Source organism: Eptatretus burgeri, chromosome 17 (assembly GCF_056783735.1).
Source record: "Eptatretus burgeri isolate ZD-2024b chromosome 17, Ebu_testis_v1, whole genome shotgun sequence".
NCBI lineage: Eukaryota > Metazoa > Chordata > Myxini > Myxiniformes > Myxinidae > Eptatretus > Eptatretus burgeri.
Genome location: NC_140977.1, coordinates 58291929 through 58314964, shown reverse-complemented (window position 1 = coordinate 58314964; position 23036 = coordinate 58291929). Strand labels below are relative to the sequence as shown.

Sequence of the window (23036 nt, the reverse complement as noted above, 5' to 3'; positions counted from 1 at the left end):
TGGATATAAAAAGTTATGGACATTTTCTAAATTATGGACATTTCTTAGTTGTGGACATAAAAAGTTATGGACATTTTCTAAAGTTATGGACATAAAAAGTTATGGACATTCTTCAACATTTTCTAACAACCAACGATGCACACACAGATGCACACCTGTAACGCACACCACAAGTGTGTGTGTGTGTGTGTGTGTGTGTGTGTGCATGTGTGGATGCAATTATGAACAGTGAATTAATGAATGAAGCGGTGGTTGAATGAATTAAGGGAACGGTCGGTTGAATGAATGAATTAATGGAGTGGTGGGTTGAATGAATGAATTCAGGGAGCGGTAGTTGAATGAATTAAGGGAACGGTCAGTTGAATGAATTAAGTGTTGGAGCAGTGGTTGAATTAATTAAAATGGGTATTCTCAGGGAATCCCTCCAGAGAGGAAGAATGGAAGAACAGCAACAGTCGGACGTATGAGGCGTGGGTGGGAGAAGTGTGCGATCGAGTTTACAGGTGCACAGGTGTGTGAAGGAGCTGATGGATTACAGGAGGGCAGGTGCAGACAGCGGAAGGGTGGAGTTGGAGCTTGGAGGGGTGAGACGGTGAACAGATGGACCGGAGAGACACCTGGACTCGAGACATGGAGAGAGTACAACGGCAATGCATGGTCGGGATGTTCTTCATCTTTACCTTTTCTACAAATGCTCAGAGTGCGTTTTACCATTACTTTTAAATTAAACTCCTGTAATGTCTGCGTCCATTTTCGCGCCTTTCTTTCCATTGTACTTTGTGTCGTAATTTGGGTTTTGGGGATAACTTGATTGTCCAGGTGTGTCTCTCACCTGTCCTGTCATCAAAACGTTCTTTTTGGCCTCCGATCTTTATCAACGGCCTTCCACGTGTCTTCCTTTTCACAAGAACAGGTGGTCATTGTTGTCAGTGACCTTCTCCTTTCCTTTCCTCCGCACAATTCCTCTTTACCTGGTTTCTTTGTTTCATTGCTTCCTTCTCTCCATACTTCATCATTTCCTGAAGCCACCTCCGGCTTTTCCCGCATATTAAAGTCTCCAATCCCATTGTGAGAACCTCACCTTGTAGTATTCCAAAAGGATCCCATTTTAACTCAAATGTCATCCTCGCAGAGGTGAGCAGGTGCAGGCTGGCAGGTGTTTTCCACCTGGAGGCAGCGACCGGTCGCTATGAGCTCGGATGGTCCGAAGCAAGCGACGCGTGCAGGACCTCGGGCTCTCGTCTGGCGTCTCTCGCTGAGATCCACGCAGCCTACCATTTGGGCTTCCAGACCTGCAGGTGAGGGTTCCTTAATCCTATTCTCAAGGTTCCTTCATTCTGGACTTCTATTGGTCTCTCTTAATGCCCTTGGTTGCAGATTATCGGGCCACAAGAGGCCATTTCCCTTTAAATTTCTGAAAGTTGCGAGTCCACCAACAGTTCTCAGCCTTCACCGGTATACAATTTAAAAAAAAAAAACTCTCCATGTTTGATTGGCCGGTTTTATAACATCACAAACCGATGCAGATGTAGCTCCAGATGTCGACAATAAGATGATGGAAGTGCAGAGGTATTACGTGAGTGGGAATGAAAAGGCATCCAGACATGACACAATGGTTGAGATCAAGCTTGTGAGATGATGTAGTGTACAAACATGTTCAGGTCATGAAACAAAAATTCGGGATTGCTGTTTTTTCACTGATGAATATTCCAGTAAGGAGTCTGTGATTTCCCAGCAAACAATGTGCACTTTGCACTACAGGCACGGATGGGTTCTCGGTGCCCTCAGGGTCATTCCCCGAATACATCCGAACCCCTTGTGTGCCCAAAATCGGACAGGTGTGCTCGTTAACGTCACGAGTGCCGAGCGGTTGGACACCTACTGCTTCAACCACTCCGGTAACTGCGTCCCTCTTTGGTTTGTCGTTCGTCTGCAGCTCAGCTTGCCTGTCTACCTGTCTACCTGTCTTGTCGAGCTTCTGCCTCTGACTTCCTTTTATAAACCATAAATATGTTTTAAAGGCTGAAAAGACTTCCCTCGTTTTGTTTAGTTACCATTCACATTTGAATTTGATTCATGAACTGAAGGAGAGAATGTACAGGGTGACCCCAAAACAGAGGACCCCAGGAAATGTTTAATCACTTTAATATTATCCAATCAAACGTAACAAAATTTGCACATCATATTATTCATTCATAATCGAGATGTCACTGAAAATTGCAGCCGTTTCCGAAGGAATTTGACAATTTTACAATGAAATTGCTGACGACGATGTCAACGTTTGATGACGTGCTCCGAACGCGCACCATTTCTCTCTATGCAGAGGATCACATGTCGAGCAGAGTTATTGATGACTTGTATGCACCATTATCAGAATCCTCAAACTTTCTTTGCTGATGTTGAGCTCTTGACAATGGTCAGGTCAGGTCAGGTATGGGAGCATGTGCCAGAACAGCACGTCGCTGCGTCCACTTTCCGCCGGTACTCCAGGGGCCTCCGTCTGGCCATCCCCCAGGCAGATGCCAGGCCCATCCCCATCTCCTTGAGATGATGGTCAACCTGTTGCAACCATGAGGCACGTGGTCGACCCACTGGCCTCCTCCACTCATGAGACTCCCTCGCTGAGAGAATCTGGTGAGCAGGATCAGAGTCAGGAAAACGAGCCACATGTCCATACAGCCGCAACTGACGCTCACGGACTATGCAGGTAACAAATCTCATCCGAGTCTCTCTCAGCAACCGCTCGTTGGACACAAAATCCGACCAGCGATAGCCAAGGATTCTCCGAAGAGACCCGGTACCAAAGGAATTAAGTCTCCGTCTCAGATCCTTGGTCAGAGTCCAAGTCTCGCACCCATAGAGCAAGACTGGAAGTACCAAGGACCTGAAGACTCGGACTTTCGTCCTCCCGCACAGGTACCGGCAGCGCCACACCCCATGATCCAGTGAATCCATGACTCCCCAGGCCCGACCCAGACGTCTATTGACCTCTGACTCGCAGCCAGCAGAGACATGAATATCACTGCCAAGGTAAGTGAATCTCTCCACGACCTCAACATCCTCACCACAAACAGACACAGACAGGACAGCAGCATCCAAGATGTCACCGAAAGCGTGGATCTTAGTTTTGACCCAAGAAACCCGTAATCCCAACGGCTCCGACTCCTCATTCAGCACCTCGAGGGCCCCCAAGAGGATGTCTAAAGTCTCCGCAAAGATGACTGCATCATCTGCAAAGTCAAGGTCCGAGATCTTGACATTCCAAAATGACGCACCGCAACTTGATCTCTCCGACATCCTCCCTAGAATCCAGTCCATACAAGTGCTGAAAAGTGTGGGGGCAAGTACACATCCCTGACGAACTCCAGTAACAACTGGAAATAAGTCAGAGATGGTACCACCACACTTCACAGCACTCTCAGTACCAGAGTAGAGTTCAGACATCAGATCGATCAGTTTTGGTGGCACCCCACGAAGACCAAGAATCCTCCAGAGGACATCCCGATTCACTGAATCGAACGCTTTACAGAGATCAACATGGGCTGCAAGCAGCCCCTGCCGAAACTCTCATCTGCGTTTGGTGAGGACACGAAGTGCAAGGATACGGTCAATCGTTGACCTCTTTGGTGTAAAGCCTGACTGCTCTGGACGCTGGTGCTCAAGCAGATGGTGGCGAACCCTATCGAGAATTATCCGAGCAAAGACCTTGCCCGGCACTGAGAGCAGCGTCACCCCTCGGTAGTTGTTGCAGTCTTGGCGATCACCCTTCCCTTTCCAGAGAGGGACAACAAGGCCCCTCTTCCAGTCAGTTGGGATGATGCCTGTGTTCCAGGCAGAGCACAAAACTGCATGCAGCGACACGAGTGCAGCATTTCCACCAGCCTTGAGAAGTTCGGCATGGATGCCACAGATCCCTGGAGCTTTGCCCCGTTTCAACTGGTTCACCGCAGCCCGTGTTTCCACAAGTGTAGGTGGACCACAGTTGATTCGAGGGTCAGCAACAGGGATTGTAACACCCTTGACGTCCAACTCAACAGTTGGGGGATCAGCCTGGTACAACCGCTCAAAGTAACCGGCCCAGCGGGCCTTCACTTCAGACTCCTCTGTCAAGAGCCTACCACTCTCTGCTCTTGACAATGGTGCCGAAGAGATTCCCTGGGACTGTGTGCGACTGAGTCGGCAACGGCAGCAATATTCTCAGGTGACCTTCCTGATTTTGTTCGGCCACACTGGCCTCCTCTGTTTGGTGAATTGATATTCAAGACTGTGCCGTGCTATCCAAGTATTTCCACAAACCTTTGAATTTGAGACTTTCTAGGTGCTTTCGTTGTTGCAGAATGTGTGCAGAACAGGCGCCATGTCTGTAAGAACAAATCTGTCCGCAGATAGTTTTCCGCAGAAAATGACTTTTCATCAGGTGTTCACGACATGTCTTGTGAATATCACAGATTCGCGAAACTTGGCAGATACGCTCTCCCTTAACTCAGTTCAGAACTCCTGAAAAATGAAAGAGATTGAATGAAAACGGTGAAGGTTATTAAACTTTCCGCAGGGCCCACTTTTTGGGGGTCAGCACTGATTTTAACTATGACATCATTTATCATGGATTTGTAGATTAGGGAAACAATGTGTTTATCCTTTGTTACTAATAGCAACCTTTGTTTCTGTTTCCTATTCCATTCTCAGACATTAATGTCAACTCATGTGACCCCTCTTCACCCCGACTTCATCACACATCTTCACCCTCCTCAGCCTTGCTGCATTACACATCTTCATCACACGTGACTTTGTCATCTTCATCTCGTGCATCACCACCTTTTACTTACTTAACAATTTTACCATCATCATCATCTTTCCATATCCCAACAAATTCATCCATCTCACCTCAAAGCTTTTTACCCACGAACTCACCTTCATTGTACACACTTACATTCAAAGTTCCTTCACCCTCATCAACTTCATTTCCATCCTCACCCTTACCGATGACAACTTCAACACGGATTCCTTCCAATGATCACACAATTTCGCTCTCAGTCAATCAGCCATTGACTCTCGATTATTACCCTCCAACCATGGCCGTACCTTATCCCTGGCACGACTTATCGACCTCGGCGACAACCAACGATTCTCCTTGGCAAGACCTGTCAACCTCCACCACTACTAGCAGCAGATGGTATGGCCATTTTGTATCTACGACCCTCCACTCAAACCCACAAGACTTCTCGACTTCCGCTACATCTCGGCCGAGCTGGCAGAAACTCTCCACTGCTACAACTCTACGCTCCCGCTGGCCCAGCCTAACCTCGACCTTTCATCATCCTTATGTGAAAAACATTTCTACGGTTTCTCAAAGTGAGTGTGGTGTCATCCTAGGTCATGTGGTCACTGAGATTCTGGCCTCAATTAGAAAGCGGAACTCACAACTTGGAACTAAACCCTTGATATCAATGCAGCCCATTTTGTGCTTTACAGTAATCGAGCTTGAGTTGTGCGTTGCAGAGCATTCGTTTTTGAGAGCACTAAGTTATTCGTGTAACTTCGACCTCCATGAAGTAAAATATGATAATGAGGATAACTATACGATATCAGTTCCCTCACAAGGAACTTTAATGCAAGAGGAGCCTATCAGGCCCATCAAAGCCTGCATTAGTATTAGCAACTTATGGTTGGTTGTCCATGCTCTATCCTTTTAAATGCTGAGCATCCAGCAAGGAAGCAGCATGGACCATGTTAAAATTCTTTAGTCTGACTCCACCATGGTGGGGTTCAACCCTCCGACCTCCCTCACTCAGAGCGGACACTATCCATTTTGCCTCAAAACATAACGAGCTACATTTTAGACAAAATCCACTGGGAGTGACTTTATTATTACTCGTGGGCCCGTTGGTCCATTGGACCAAATTTTCATTGGTCTTCATGGCCTTGAAGCATACCTGCCTGCTTGTCTGTCGGGTCAGGTCAAATTCGATCTGTGACTTGCTACAGGTAACATGTAAAACTGTATCAACCTGTTCCATGGTCGGGTTGTCGGCGATGAAACCGTCTCCCCCACCAGGTTTCCTGGTGAGGAGTGTGTATGGATATGGACACCCAGCAGGATTAAAAACAAAACCTGTCAAAGGGCGGAGGAGCTCCTTATGAGCCAACGGCCATCCATATCTAGTGCCCAACGGTGTCTGCGGACGTCCTCCTGCAGTTGGGTTCCGTTTTATTAGGAGGTTGGTGGCCGGATTTGCACTCCGGCCACCGTAAAACCCTTCATTCCGCAAAACACAAAAATGCAAAGAAATCTGAAAACCCGCTCCATGGGAGTACCTCCTGTGCAGCTTCCCTTCGCAGGGCAGTTCACCGGATGACGGGATTGGGGCAAAACCTTTGGCGACCCCAAATCTTTGATGATAGGAGGAAAACCAGGGGGTAACCTTCCAGAGTCAGATTGCAGGAGAGTGTGTCGGGTGGTGCTGAGGTGTCGTCCACCAGACGGCGATCTCCTTGGGTTAACCTGAGGCGGTCCCTTCGGGTGGGTGCTTGGAATATCCTAACCATTAGAGAGGATGATCACCTGTCTCTGTTATCATCTGAGCTCAAGCATTTGGACATCGGGATTGCAGCTCTCTCTGAGGTTCGGAGACCGGACTGTGGCGAGATCATGGCGGGTGGTTACACCAACTATTGGTCTGGTTGCTCTGATGGTTACCATGCCCAAGGAGTTGCTGTAGCTGCGTCCAATAAGCTGACTCCAATGATAATTGACGTCACACCGGTCAACGAGAGAATTATGAGACTGAGGATTCGTCACTCCTTGGGTGTCATTTCCCTGGTCTCTATTTATGCTTCGACCGAGGTGAGCGCACTCATCGTGAAGGACGAATTCTATGCCACGCTCGAGTCTGTGGTTTATCAGTGCCCCAGGTGAGATACTCTTCTAGTCTTGGGGGATTTCAATGCATCAATTTGAACTGATAGGGATGGTTATGAGATATGTGTTGGTCCCCATCGGTCTGGAACTGTGAATCACAATAGCACTAAGTTCTTGATTTTGCAAGAAATCATGGATGAAGGGTGGCTGGTTCATGGTTTCAGTGCCCACAGGCTCATCGCTGGACTTTGTATTCCAATGCTGGTGGTGTGGCAAAGGAGATTGACCATGTGCTCGTTGATGGTCAGGTCAGGTATGGGAGCACGCGCCAGAGCAGCGCGTCGCTGCGTCCACGTTCTGCCGGTACTCCAGGGGCATCCGTCTGGCCTTCCCCCAGGCAGATGCCAGGCCCATCCCCATCTCCTTGAGATGCCGATCAACCTGCTGCAACCACAAGGAACGTGGTCGCCCATTGGCCTACTTCACTCACGAGACTCCCTCGCTGAGAGAATCTGGTGAGCAGGATCAGCATCAGGAAAACGAGCCACATGTCCATGTTGTCCAGCCACAAATGACGCGCCGCTCTGGCGCATGCTCCCATACCTGACCTGACCTGGTCCTGCTCACCAGATTCTCACCAGATATACACCTTAACATGGTGTGCGTTTAAAACATGGGAATTCTTATTTCATGGGAAATCCACACACACACACACCTCATACATTTATAGTAGTTTAACCTTTAATGACCATCTCACCAAACTGCAGGTGTATCACCTTGTCATGGCTATGACCACTTTTGATGTTCCTTTTGTCGATACTTTCTGATGACAGTTTCACATGGATGACTTGTCGATGTCCATGTCCATGTTGTGATTTATCTGTGATTTCCATGAAAGTTGATGTTTTGAGATGTCCTGACTTTCTCTTTTCCCCCTCCATCCTCTCCTTCTCCTTTGAATCCAATCACCTTTCAATTCATCTTTCATCCTCTGAGTTATTGTCTTCCTCTTTAAAATCCCTCAACCTTACCTCTTTAAACAACTCATAACTAACCCCTTCATCCAAAATCCAGATCACTTTACCTCTTCATCTCCTGCTGAATATCAGTCCACTACGACTCTCACAATCTCAGCGATCCACCATACCCCTTCCATCTTTTTTACCCACCCAAAACCAGCGCCCTCTTTCACTTTCTCAAACCCTCACACCTCCTTTTTACCCACTTCTAATTCCTCTTCTGTTACCTCGCCCTTTCCATTCGCTGTTCCATCTATTCTACCCTCTCCCTCCATCTCTCCCCTCTTCCATGACTGGAATCACAGCAGCACCCCATGTAAGTAAAAATTCTTCCTTTTGACTTCTCTAAAATGTTTGCACCTGTCCCCTTCCATACTTCAAGTAGTATTTTCAACCGTGACCCTCTGAATAGAGAGATGTGCTTCAGCACGATTAATAAGCACTCTTGGTGGAAAGAATGAGGGAGATGCTTTCAAGAAGTATAAAATATTAAAGATCAACATGACTTCTTTAAAAAAAAAAAAAAAAAGCTGCTTCACAATGTACACAAACCTGTCTTACCTATTTCCTTTTATTTATTTATTTATTTTAACCAAATCAACATCACCGACAAGAAAAACAGCACATGACGGATTATCAAATTGTTTGATGGTTAAAATGATGTAATGACACTACTTCAATGGTCCCTTTAACAAACAACTAAAATGACAAAATCAATTAGTATTTAACCATGAAATACCAGTCATTAGAGATTGGAGTACATGTTATATCAGTTGAATATTCAAGTAGAATATTAATGGGTGAAAAGATTTGTTTTATTGTGAAAACAGATATATCTGATGACTTTATGATGTCACAGTTACAAACTCATGAGTTTTCTTTGCGAGTGGCAATTACCCATTTATTTAATAAACATAGAATGATTGGGGGGGTTAAAAAAAAGGGGGTTAAAAAGAGATCAGAGCAGGGAGAAGAAATTGGAGAAGGGAAGAGGGTTAAGGTTGAGGGGAGATTCTATTTTGGGGGGATCAACAACAAATCAAAGGAGGGGGGAAATGCATTGTAATGAGTTTCTTTGGAAGCAGACATGCCTTATTTATGTATACACGGTCGAGGCTCATGGAAGAGCTCGAGCAGAATGTAAGGGAACAAAATGGAAAGGGGGAAACACCAACAGCAGAGGATGCCATTCAGAGCTATATGCTAACTACATGAATGGAGGAAGTCATTGAACCATGAGAGGAGATGGCCTTTGATGTCATCAGCAGAGAATTTGGAGATCAAGGTGAGGTGCCACACTGTATCAAATGCTTGAGATACAGTATGTCCAAAGAGAGGGCCCTGATCTCATGTCTGACATTGAGTGTATAGTATGTCCAAGGTCGAATGACCGGATCAGCATCTCCAAATTAGAATGACTGGATCCGAAACCTAACTGGTGATCTGAGATTAGGCCGTTGGAGAAAAGGAAGGATTTGATGTCAACTGCAATGATAGATTCCATGACTTTGCTTATAATTGGAAGCAAGCTAATACGTCTGTAGTGAAGATGTTATCCAGAGCAGTTGGGTATAGGAGGGAAGCGTTGGTGTAGAAAGTGGGAGGTTGGGTACACAGGATTTGGAAACAAACACAGAATTGAGGCATTCAGCTTTCTCACAAGCAGAGTTGGCCGTGGTGCCATTTGAAGTGAGGGAAGGGGTGGAGGGGGAGCATACACCAGAGACAGACTTAACAAGGTGCCACCAGGTCCTTGAAGAAGGAGACAGGTTTAAGAGTTCATTGTTAAGGTTTTAGAGATTTTTTTGGGGGGGATTTTCCTGAGAGTGGACAAACACTTGTTCTGGCTTTTGTGGAATGATTTGTAGTTGTCTTCAGTCGGTTTTGTCTTCCAAGAAGAGAAAGCAAGTTATTTCAGAGCAACTGCCAATCACCACAAGATTCAGTATACCATGGGTGGGAATAAGGGTGGGATAATGAAAACGAGATGGGATGGATCTGTGCAAGAGAGAGAGAGTGAGAGAGAGTGAGAGAGAGTGAGAGAGAGTGAGAGAGAGTGAGTGAGAGAGAGTGAGAGAGAGTGAGAGAGAGAGTGAGAGAGAGTGAGAGAGAGAGAGTGAGAGTGAGAGAGAGTGAGAGAGAGTGAGAGAGAGTGAGAGAGAGTGAGAGAGAGTGAGAGAGAGTGAGAGAGAGAGTGAGAGAGAGAGAGAGTGAGAGAGAGTGAGAGAGAGTGAGTGAGAGAGAGAAGGTTTCTGTGGAAGAGTTCCCAGGTTGAATTAACATCAGGGGTAGTAGATATGGGAGACCAGTCCTGAAGTGAGATGACTGCTTGTCATCCCTGCCAATCTGCCGTGTAGAATGCCAGACTCTAGGGTGCTGAGGCAGCTCTTTGACAATAACCAGTGAGATCTTGACTGTCACAAGCACATGATCAGATGAACCTTTTGAAGTAGAAGAGAAAAAGGAGACATTTGAAGGAAAATTCATCAGTACCAAGTCCAGTAGAGAGGACGTGACAGTTGGAATAAATCTGGGTCGGAAAGTTCACTGATTTGGTCAGGCCCGTTGAGTCACAGGAGTTGTTTGCTGTAATGCCATGGCTGGTTGAGGAGGTATCAACATCCAGCCAATTGGCATGATGACAATTGAAATCACCACATATGAGGAAGAGAGAGGGAGATAGGTTGAGTGGTTATAAGATGGTCCATGTTGGCAGGGAGGGAGATGTAAATAGAGTCATCCTTGTTGGGTAGATGGTTGTGCAAACAAACAAACAAGAGGTGCGGAGACAAAAGTGCAGCCAAAGATACCCCTGGGGGGTTGGTGAGGAAGGGTAGTACAGGCACAGTGGGAAATGGAGTTCATGACATATATTGCAACTCCACCACTGGAACGGAGTTCCTGCATGTCGAATTGGGAGAGACACCAAAGAATTGGGGACATTCTCTTGTGGAAGGAATGATTTTGGTAGGCAGCTCAGGTCAGGTTTACTACAGGCAGCTTGAATTGAGAGATCTATCAAATGGGAAGGAAGACCTCAGATGTTGGAGGTCCACAGAGTTGGGGATAGGGGAGTAGATGCTGTTGGCAGGGAAGGGAAAATATAGGGTGTTTCAAGAAGAGTGATGCAACTTTAAATATTTATTTACAAAGAAACAGAAACCTCAAGAATGTGAACCAAAAGTTTGTTGAAAGCTTATGATATGGTATTTTCTATCACTGATTGCGATTACCGTAAGTCACTGCGAGAGTTAGTGAGAGCCCAAGGTCTGAAATTGGCATTTACACAAAATCCTTGTGATTGATGTTCTCGATGTGTGCCCCTCCGCGGTTCAGACAGGCATTGATCCTGACTCCAAAGTTCTGTCCAACTTTTCTGGAGGTCTCATGTGGCACTGCCTGGAGGTAGTCTGACATCTGCTTCAGATCATCCAGTGTGGCAGGACAGTTGGTGTAGACAGAGCCCTTGGCAGCCCCCCAGAACCAGTAATCCAGAGGGTTCAAGCCTGGGCTATGGGGTGCCCAGTCATGAGTGGTACCCAGGGCAACGAGGCGGTTTCTGAAGCCGCAGGAAAGTGATGGTGTCACCAGCTTTATGTGAGGGTGCACCATCCTGCATAAACCAGGTCATGCTGAGCTGGTTTGGGGTGACCTTTTGGACTAGATAATTGTGGAACTTATGGAGCACGGTCCAGTAATGCTCACTATTGATTTATCATCACTGTTCTGCTGTTGTCATTCTCAAACAAGTAAGGCCCTAGCGTTCCCCATCAGGCATTGAAGGTTCAGAAGCATGTGACCTTTGGCCCTTTCAGGTATCTCTCAGTGATCTCCTCAGGTGGTTCTGCCCCCCAGAAAATGTTGTTGTGGTTGTTGATGGCACCGTTCAAGTGGAAATGGGCTTCGTCACTGAACCAGATCAGGTTGATCCGGTTTAGGTACCGCTCCATCCTGTCACTGAGCCAATTGCACACATCAAGTCTCCTTCTCATGTCATCTTGACTCATTTTATTCCTAAAAGCGATGATGTATGGGAAAAGTTTCAGTTCCTCAGTGAGGATACACCAGACTGATGTTGGTTTGAAGCTGAGCTCCCGGGAGCACCGGCAGTGGGACTTTTTTGGACTGTCCACTGCAGAATCGCGCACGGCGTCGATGTTGGTTTGGCTCTTGGTTTCCGATGCTGGCCTGCCACTGTTTCCCTTGTTCTGGGTTGGACACTGTATCCTTATGCTCAAAATGTTTCACAATGGGTTGAATGGCACAATCTGTGGGTCCATCACGTGTTCTGAGGTCGTATTCCCAGCAGAACCTCCGGCAGGTGTCGACATATGATGTAGTCTCACACCACAGAGCCACCACTTTTGTCTTCTGCTTCACTGTCAATGGCATAGTTGAGCTACCGAGCTAGAAATCCGAGGGAGCAAATATCACAATAACACCACCAAACCCTGAAAAGGAAAACGGTATCGGTCAAAAAAATCAAAGAAATGGCAGGAAGTCAAAGTTGTTTCAATCTTTTTGAAACACCCTGTAATGGAGAAGAGGAGGAGGTGGGAGGATGAGGAATGGCATGTGGGGTGAACATTGAAGGGGCAGGATGCTGGGGAAGCAGAGAGGGGACTTGTCTTTGCGAGTCTCTGATTAGTTGTGAAATATGTTTCGATCACATCATTGAACAGCCAATCAAGAGCCCCCAAAGGCGAGACAAAATGACTCCCACATTGAGATGCTTTTGTAGTTTAATGGGGAATTTTTCAGGGTATGAGGTGAAATCTGCAGAATGATCAGAATGAGTACTTCTTGGTTTACAAATGAGAAACATCTGCTTCCTCGAGGAGCGGGCGAATAAGTCATGTGCGTGTGCAAACCATGCAGATGGTAGTGTGTTAATATTCTTTTTCTTCAATGGCTACAACTATTCCCATATTCTTGGTGGGTTGGCCAGGGGAAGTTTGGACTAAGTTTGTCACAGACTGGCTGGCCAGGCCTGACATTCTACGAAAGTTAGGGCAATAGGACAACGAAGGACACAGTGGGATCTTCAACGTCCATCAACTAATGCTGGCAGGTGAGATGCCCAGTTTAACATCAATCTGAGGGATGGTACACACATTGATAAATCGCCCTGCTTGTGAAACACCATGATGAGAGTTTATAGTTGGGTCGGGATTCAAACCCAGACTGGATAGCTGAGAGACGTGTGCAGTCCATGCTATCCTGCCAGGCCCCATGTTAATATCATTATCTGCACTAATAAATGGCTGTGTGTGTGTGTGTGTGTGTGTGTGTGTGTGTGTGTGTGTGTGTGTGTGTGTGTGTGTGTGTGTGTGTGTGTGTGTGTGTGTGTGTGTGTGTGTGTGTGTGTGTGTGTGTGTTCACACACATACACATATACACACATAAGAAAATGTGAAATTTCCAAACCAATAAACGCATCTTTTTCTACGATTTGGAGAATTATATTGAGTTAACAAATTATTTCAGAATGTGCCAAAATTAACCAGCATCATGGAGCTAAATGATTTAATGCATTCACCGTTTGACATCGTGTCCTGTCCTCCAGAGGGACTGCTTATCCATAGCGTCTGCCAGATCAGAGTCTGTTTTCAGAGGTTTTGTCACGTACTCTTCAGGGAATCAAAGCAAATCTGGTGAAAAACGGACGTTTTAAAATAAATTTATGATGGTTGAGCGGACCGCGAACCTTTGTACCATATGACGCATACACAGACAAGCAGGCAATGTGGCAGGTTATCTGCAATGTTTGTTTTACGGGCAATTGAACTTTGTGTTGTCCCCAGGGTTGTTCTACATTAAATATATGGTATGCAGCCACAGCCTGGCCAGCCGTTCTTCATCAACCATTTTGTTGGAGTGCTTGCTTGAGTGCTTAAGCCACTTGCCGAGTGACCTATAGTTGATAGCGGTATCATGCTATGTCATTCTGAGCTAATTGTTCACTCACTGTGGATGCTTTTGCTGCGCCACGTCATTCAGAGTGAGTGCCTCATGCTCCGTCATTGAGAGGGAGTGCTTCGTGCTCTGTCATCCTGAGCGAGTGGTTCGTGCTCTGTCATCCTGAGGAAGTGGTTCGTGCTCCGTCATCCTGAGTGAGTGCTTCGTGCTCCGTCATCCTGAGAGAGTGCTTCGTGTTCTGTCATCCTGAGCGAGTGCTTCATGCTCCATCATCCTGAGCGAGTGCTTCGTGCTCCATCATCCTGAGCGAGTGCTTCATGCTCCATTGTCCTGAGTGAGTGCTTCAAGCTCTGTCATCCTGAGTGAGTGCATCATGCTCCATCGTCCTGAGTGAGTGTTTCATGCTCCGTCGTCCTGAGCGAGTGCTTACTGCTCCATCTCCCACCTTCAATTTATGAAAACCTCCATCCACCTTAGAATACCGGCTGGGACCCTAAAACGTTCCACAGAAGGTTTGGCGGGGCTCGCTCCAAAGCTGAGGGAGTAGTTCAGGGTCAGATGGATGGACGGAAAGACACTCCTGCCTTATAAAATGGATAACACCCAATTTCCAAGCTGTTCACCATATTCACGTGTTTTCTGAATTACAGAGCCAAATATTTTTCCACCTGTCATACAACAATCGTGTGTGTGTGTGTGTTGTGTTCATAAAACATAACATATTCCTTGATACTCTCTCTCTCTCTCTCTCTCTCTCTCTCTCTCTCTCTCTCTCTCTCTCTCTCTTTCTCTTTCTCTTTCTCTTTCTCTTTCTCTTTCTCTTTCTCTTTCTCTTTCTCTTTCTCTTTCTCTTTCTCTTTCTCTTTCTCTTTCTCTTTCTCTTTCTCTTTCTCTTTCTCTTTCTCTTTCTCTTTCTCTTTCTCTTTCTCTTTCTCTTTCTCTTTCTCTTTCTCTTTCTCTTTCTCTTTCTCTTTCTCTTTCTCCTTCTCTTTCTCTTTCTCTTTCTCTTTCTCTTTCTCTTTCTCTTTCTCTTTCTCTTTCTCTTTCTCTTTCTCTTTCTCTTTCTCTTTCTCTTTCTCTTTCTCTCTCACATCCTCACTTTACCCCCTCTGAATACAGTGCAGCATCCTCTGACACCACTCTTTCTGTCTCCGCATGTATTTGAATGGTGGTTATCTCCACATGCGTCTGGATGATGGTTATGTTCAGATGGACACTCCCCTCACCCTGCGCCTGGTGTTGCCTTAATGGTTAGGGTGCTGGGCTTGGAATCCTCGGGTCCTGAGTTCAAATCCCGCTCAGCTCTTGAATTAATACCAGGTGGGGTTAACTCTGCCTGTCATCCTTCTGAGGTCGGCAAAATGAGTGCCAGCTTGCTGGTATCCTGTGTCGGAGTGGTGACCCGTCCATGATTGTACCCAATAGCCAAGGAGACTGCTTCAGCAGCACCAACGCTCTGCACAGAGTATGGTCTCAATCTCCTCCTCACACTGCCTTCCCTTGCCCTCCCCTCACACTTCTTTCCCCAACCTTCATGCTGCCTTCCCTTTCCCCACTCCTCCTAACTCTCCACCCCTCCTCGCTCCCTCACCCCTCTATCTCCCAACCTTCTCACTCCTCCATCCCTCTCTCTCCTCCCCTATCCCTCCCCCCAACCCCTTAGTACACCCGTCGTCCGGATGGTGGTCATCTCTGGATGTGTCCGGATGGTGGTCATGTCCGGATGGACCTTCCCCTCACACTGCCTTCCCTTGCCCTCCCCTCATCCTGCATTCCCTTTCCGCACCCCCCTCGCTCCCCTCCTTCCTCACCCCCTCCCTCCTTGCTACCACTCCCTCCTCTCTTCCTCCTCTCCCTCCCCTCCTTGTTACCACCCCCCCTTAATATTCCTGTTAGCGAAGAGACGTGTTGTATTTGCTCGTTATTCATATTATTATCAATATGCCATTATCGTTGGATGGAAATGACAGATTAATTTGTGGTTGTAATAATTTTGTCCAAAACAATTTCGAACTTTCATGACATCGAGGCTGACGTGTGGATTGAGGTAGCTGTGTCAACAATCCAAGGTGTGCTTGACTATTCCACTCTGTTGGTAGAAAGTAAAGAGGACTTGACGAAACGGCTGCAAACAGTGAAGAAGGAAAGTGAAAAGCCGGTTTTTATTTAAACCTAAAAAATATGAAAGACTAAAATCTTGTGACCTGAGACTATCGATGTGTTCAGATTGTGAGGCGATCAGGTGGAAATAGTAGAAAGTTTCATCTTCCTGAGTTCGAAGATAGAAGTGAGTTGAGAATGTGGAGGAGAGAATAACAGATAGTTCATATTGGGGAGAACAGCAATGTGAGGATTAACAAACATCTGGAAAGATAAAGATGTGACAAAGCAAACCAAGTGGAGGATGATTGGTGAATAATTTGATATTTCCAGTTACAATGTGTGGATGTGAGTCGTGAAGAGGTAAGAAGATTGACAGTTTTGAAATGTGGTTTTGGAGATGAATGTTAAAAAATCCTATGGACGATAAGAGTGTAAGGAAAACAAAGAAATCGGTTCTTTAAGAATGAGACCACCAGGTACAGAAGAGCTGATGATAAAACAGAGACTGTCAGACTGGACATTCCATGCGTGCAGAACACGAAAGTATGGAGAAATCAACCATGCTCGGTAACCTTGGTGTTGGCTTCGCGGTTCGGGTGGCTGACTTGGGATCCGAGGGTCCTGAGTGCTGACTTGGGATCCGAGGGTCCTGAGTGCTGACTTGGAATCCGAGGGTCCTGCGTGCTGACTTGGGATCTGAGGGTCCTGAGTGCTGACTTGGGATCCGAGGGTCCTGAGTGCTGACTTGGGATCCTATGGTCCTGAGTGCCGACTGGGGATCCTAGGGTCCTGAGTGCTGACTTGGAATCCGAGGGTCCTGAGTGCTGACTTGGGATCCTATGGTCCTGAGTGCCGACTGGGGATCCTAGGGTCCTGAGTGCTGACTTGGAATCCTCGGGTCCTGAGTTCAAGCCCTGTTTGCTGCTGAATTAATACCAGGTGGGGTTGACTTTGCTTGTCATCCTTCTGAGGTCGGCAAAATGAGTACCAGAGTACCGGTAATAGCGACACTGCATCAGCGGCATAGCTGCGTCCCTAACCAATGATGCAACCAGCAGCCATAAGGGGGAGAGAGAGAGAGAGAGAGAGAGAGAGAGAGAGAGAGAGAGACAGACAGACAGACAGACAGACAGACAGACAGACAGACAGACAGACAGACAGACAGACAGACAGACAGACAGACAGACAGACAGACAGACAGACAGACAGACAGACAGACAGACAGACAGACAGACAGACAGACAGACAGACAGACAGACAGAGCCAGCGAGAGCCAGCCATGCTCGGTCTGGTGGAGGAAAGAAGAGGACGAGGCAGACGGTGTAGGTGCTGGATGGATGGGGTAAAGGTTGCCACCAAGATGTCTCTGCCAGAGCTTTGGAAAGCAGTGCAGGATCGGAATGTAAAAGAGAAATCTGATCATGAATGTCACCAGAAGTTGGCTACTGGTTATAGTTGGAGTTATAATCATTTTTTTTAAACTTCTGTGAGGTGCGTAGACCAGCGACTCTTAGCCTATACACTGCTCATGTGTAAGTACGTCCAATTTTCTCCAAATTTCTCTCAGGTAAGTATTAAAATGCAAGCCACCATGAATGGGGTGATGCATCGAATAAAGGTGTCGGGGGCAACATTGCATATCATACTTGAAGCCATTCCTGGGAGAAATCACGTTGTGTTTTTAATAATGGTGAGGCGTTTATAACAATGTAATGGTGAGGTGTTTTTATACCATGACGGTGAGTGGTTTTAATAACGTAGCGGTTACGCGGAAATGAGGTGTTTTTCATGACGTCGCAGTGAGGTGTTTTTAAAAACGTAGGGGTTATGCGGTGTTGAGGTATTTTTCATAATGTGGCGTAGTTTGTCCCACTGTAGCAACGTGTGGTGAGGAAAGCATAGTGAGCCGATCCACGTGAGGATATATATATATATATATATATATATATATATATATATATATATATATATATATATATATATTGTTGCGGTGATGGGTACCGAGACACCAGTTTGTCACTCAGGGGGATTATTCCCTGGTTGTCCGCGGTAGAGCCGGACCTGGGGCCACCTCTCACAATTAACGTTGTGGTACGGTAGGTTGTTTTAAAACCACAAACGCCACCCAGTTAACCACGAGTTCCAGTGTCCGCCATCTAATTATTCCATTTAACTAGAGGTCACGTGGTTACCTGAGCGGGGAGCGCGCCCTCGGCAAAGCGCCAATATTATCTGATTAGATTTTAATTAGGGCGGCCGAGCGTTTTAACCGCTGGTGCGTGCCGACGATTTTTTGGTCAAATCTGTGGTAATTACCTCCCAGTCTATCTCGGTTCGAACAATGCTAGACCGATGGAAGGAAAGGACAAACATGGACAGGTTGGAAATCGACAAATAATTTATTAATAATAAAAAAGAACCTTTTAATTGCTGAGTTGAATAAAGAATTTCAAAGCAAAACCAATCAAAATGCCAAGAAAGAGACAAAGAGCAGAAGCTTAACGGGGGTTGACTTACAGCTAAACACAGACAAGGGTACCCAACAAATCATTCAGGGGGAGGGGAGGGGAGGGAAGGGGGAGAATCGTCTCGCTCACCAGAAAGTCGTCCGTGAAGCAAAAACGTTTTGAAATGCGTGCGTGCGTGTCACGTCCGTCGCCAGCACCCAGCTTTGTTGTACAGCCTCTCATGGGGCAGCCTTGAACACCAGTCCTCACGCTCGTTGCCGAAGGCCCTGGGCAGGACAAACCATCTCGCTGTTGGCGCTGGCCAGATACCCACACGCGCGCCTCCTTCTCCTCTTTTGCACACCTACACCCGCTTCTTGCTCGCTTCTCTCTCGTACCTCTTTCGTTCATGCTGTTTTATTATCTCAGAACGTATCTCTTTCTTCTTCAGAACGTATCTCTTTCGCTTTTTCCCCACTCTCAAAACGTATCTCCTCACAGAACGTCCCTCTTTCGCCTTTTCCTCTCCGCACGTCTCTCCTCACAGAAAGTCTTTTTATATCTTTGGGGCGTCTCTGCGGGTCCAACCCACCCCACGCTCACCCCGCCCCACTGGTGCACAGTTACCATGACGACCCGTGTGTTCTCAAGAAAGGCGGGCGTCGGAGCTCACGAAAGATCGCCGCTGAGGAAATATAAGGGCGGGCCCCAGAGCTCGTAAAACATATTTGCTGAGGAAATATAAGGGCGGGCTTCAGAGCTCGTGAAAGAAATGTGTGTAAATGTGTCTGTCGTAAAGAAAAAAAAGCTTCCCATAAGAGAGGGGATCTATTCTTTACCATTCTCAACACATCACATTTAAGAACCCATTAGCCATGGGGATGGGGCTAATCTGAACATGCATTTCAGGAAATAACTGAGGACCTGGATGTGTGGATGCATTCATCAGACCGGATTCTAAAATCCGTAACAATATATATTGTTGCGGGCCGGGGATCGGCTGCAAAGCATGACCGCTAGGTGGAGCAGTAGAGTCGACTCTACCAAACACCCAAAATCTACATCGTACCTTTCGGAAAACTCCGAGGGTACGGGTCCCTTACCAAACCGTGAATCGTCAATAATTCCACCACGTGGTACAGGGTTATTTGCCAAACTTCAAAATACCTAGACCTATGCGGCGAGCTACCGAGTATTCACACCATCGACGGAACTCGTACGGGACGAGCCGTATGCTCGCTCGACACGTGCGTGACCCGAGCGGACGGTCACCGAGCTTCCGTCAGTCCCAAATGCACACCACAATGGCAACAAAGGCCTTCTTTACTTCTCCCAACACGCACCACGTTAGACCAATAGAAGAACCACAAAAACGAGCTGATACATTTAACACATGGGTTTATTTATAATGGGGGGAAGGGGGGAGCACGCAAGGAGCAGAGTTATCCGACTATAAGGAAATGCAAGTATGTACAGCAAAGAGCACTTTGCTACTTACTTTTCTTACAATTCCTACTTACTTACAATTCCTACTTACAGACAGGCCCAACGACAGACACACACAGATACCCAGAAGGACATGGACCTGTCCACCTCGTGTGGTTTGGTGGACACAAGCGAACCAGGCCAGCATTGAGATGCGGTCCGAAGAACCAGGCGCCAGCGACGGGACGAGTAGAGCCCAGAACACGCGCTCAAGGAAACGGCCCGAAGAACCAGGCGCCAGCGAGAGCGATCAAAGTCTAGAGCTCTGCTCAGCACTCGTCCAGACAACCAAAACTCTCTTCTTTTTCCAGCAGATCCCCTGCACTTATCCTAGGCTCTCCTTTCCTTTCTTTCTCTCCGGCTCCGTCCATTCAGGCATGGCCCTCTCTCATCAACTGCCCGACGGCAATCTCGCTCGCACCCCTCCAATTGGCTAAGAGGGGCGCCATGCCCGTATTTGCAGTGAAATCCAAGATGCCAATGCCCCAAAGAAACCCCGCCTGGCACATTAGACTCCGCCCATGTACGTGCCGACATGCACGTAGGCCATGGCGTTGGTGTGAGGAAGCGAGGTGAAGGTGAGGGTGATGCTGCTGTTGTAGTTATAGTTGATTTAAAATAAAAGAAAACCCTGACTATCAAAATAACTCCGCAGCGCATGAACATCTAATTACCCATTAAACAAGGGACAGGGAGCTACCTATCCACATTTACTTATCGAAATAACTGCGCTATAGGACCTGTATGTTGAGTGCTCATGGCTTCCAGATTCGTAACAATATATATATATATATATATATATATATATATATATATATATATTTATATATATACAGATGTTTGGTACTACAGAACTTCAATATAGATACAAACAAACACACAATATTGCTGCGAATTCGCGCCCGCCGGCGTGCGATCGGCCGCTCAACTCGAATGGCGGCCGCCTCGCCCACCGGAACGGACAATTCAGTTGTGACCCTCTCGGACCAACGCCGGGAGACAGTCACGGGTGGGGGTTTAACCTCACCACGATCGTGCCAATTGCCCACCCGTGCAGGATAGGGTCGCTCGCCAAATTTGATCTACCTAAGTACCTGCGCAAATGGTCGACCGGGCGATCGCACCACGCCACAGGCCGACTCCGGACACGAACCGCTTAAGCGGTCCGTTCCGTGCTATCGGGATAACTGAGCGGTGTTATCCTCGGCCTCGACGGTTCCGATTAATTAATTATCGGGCTTATTAAGCCCACTACGAACCCTTTACGTGAAGCAGGATGGAGGGTCAATAAAGAAAATACGAAGCGAAACGGGAAAAGAGTTCACACAATGCACATTTATTACGCGACACACGGAAAGCATACATACACAGCCAAACAGTCAAAATGCACATTATAAGCAAAAGCAAGAGTTAAACCGAATACGCGTACACATGGCAACACTTACACAGTTCTACTTTACAAGACACGGCGCCACACACACACATTTACTGAAAAGCAAAGGAAAGAAGCCACCCTCATAGACAAGGGGGCAGACGGGCCTGTAGGCCAATATGTGCGCGGAACCTGAAGGAGCGGCCAGGTCCGCGAGACCGGGTGGGTCCTACCCGCGTCCTCGTGACGCGTTGGCGGACGAGCCGCAGATGTGGCCGCGTGGCTGTGCCCCGACTCCGTGCTCCTTCTCGGGTTTCGTTGGCACGACGTTTAGAGTGGGGTGGGAACGGGGCCCCCTTTGTTGCACTATCTCAGCGCGGGGGAAAGGGGGAATTGTTGATGCCCTGGGGGAGGAGAATGGATGGCTGGCCTGGGTCCTGCGACGAGCGATCTCCCACCGCGACCTCGTCGCCGACCGCCATCCTTCTCGCCTCGGACCCGAGCTCCTTGGCCTTTTCCCGCAACTCTCCTCAGCCGACGGCAAAACCCAGCTCGCTGCCACACTCTGCTGCTGCCACACTCTGCTCTTCCAAAAACTGACTCTGCCACCAAAACTGACTCTGCCCCTATTCACCTGGTGCTCGCCTTTTTATAGGCCGGCAGGAGAAACAATATGCAAATTTCCGGATGAGGATGAGCTCGGGGGCGGAGCCACGCTCACCAATTGGACGGAGGAAAAGTGGGCGTGAACCTCCCCTGATCCTAGAACTTGCATATATGGATTTCACACAGAAGCGCCTGGAGGCGGGGCCAAGCCGCTCCGCGCTTGCTAATTGGACGGATCAGAAGTGAGCGTGTGGCGTTCCTGATCCAAATTCTCCCTCGGAAAGGCCGCTATTTGCACTCTCGGCTCGGTGCGTATCGCTGAACGAGGCCAAGACAGCCCGACGCTCAGTGTTCACAGGCGGTGCGGGAATGGCCGTAGAACGAGAGAGGTGAGGGTGGTGGAGGGTTTTTGGTGGTGGTTTGATGGTTATGGCGGTTGAGACGTGGTTGGTTCAAAATAAAGATAGAACAGAAAAACGACTATCTCAAAGCATCGCAGCCCGAATGAATCACATAAATTCCCTCTATACAACGGGTTTGGGGCTAACTACACATGTACTTAGAGTTATCTCACCTACGGGCCCTGAATGGTGGTTTGCGAATTTCCACAGCTGTAACAATATAATCGTGACAGAAGCTTTTCATGCTGGACTCTTCAAGGTAAAAATCGCAGCCAGTGAAGGTAGAAGTGAAGGCACATACTTTATAGGCAAGTCTCAATAAGGTAGACGCTGATTGGTTCATCCGTAATGACGTCACGGTTAATCCGAACGCCCATTGGTCGGCTCATCATCTTCACCTCGAGCTCCCATTGGCTGGAGCAGAGTTCGTCAATGATTGACGTTTGCAACCACATCCTGGAGAGAGGGGGGATGGGTTTCCCAATGGGCGTTCAGATTAACCGTGACGTCATTACGGTTGAACCAATCATTGTCTACGTTATTGAGACTTGCATGTAAAGCACGCGCCTTCACTTGCTGCGATTTTTACCCTGAAGAGTGCAGCACGAAAAGCTTCGGTCACTATTATGTCATGTTTGTTTGTATATATATATATATATATATATATAGTCATGCCCAGGGGCTTAAACCCTACCTGGACGGATGGTAAAGCTTCTCCCTTGGAGGCTACAACCGAGACTCGAAGAATGATGCGCACGTTAACGGGGCGTAATGGCGGAGAGACATTCCACCCAGGAGGAGCACAGCACAGGGGCGCTGCACCAG

At 47.4% G+C, this 23036-nt stretch overlaps 1 protein-coding gene across 1 annotated transcript in view; it reads left to right on the top strand.

The window, feature by feature from the left end:
* The first annotated feature begins 464 nt into the window (after nt 1-464).
* Nucleotides 465-23036, top strand: part of CD44 (CD44 molecule (IN blood group)) — a 33212-nt gene continuing 10640 nt past the window's right edge. The window contains exons 1-5 of the mRNA XM_085861536.1: nt 465-700; nt 1133-1298; nt 1762-1898; nt 4687-5352; nt 7934-8194. Coding sequence (XP_085717662.1) covers nt 601-700; nt 1133-1298; nt 1762-1898; nt 4687-5352; nt 7934-8194 — 1330 coding nt within the window. The 5' untranslated portion in view covers nt 465-600. The remainder of the gene's footprint in view (nt 701-1132; nt 1299-1761; nt 1899-4686; nt 5353-7933; nt 8195-23036) is intronic.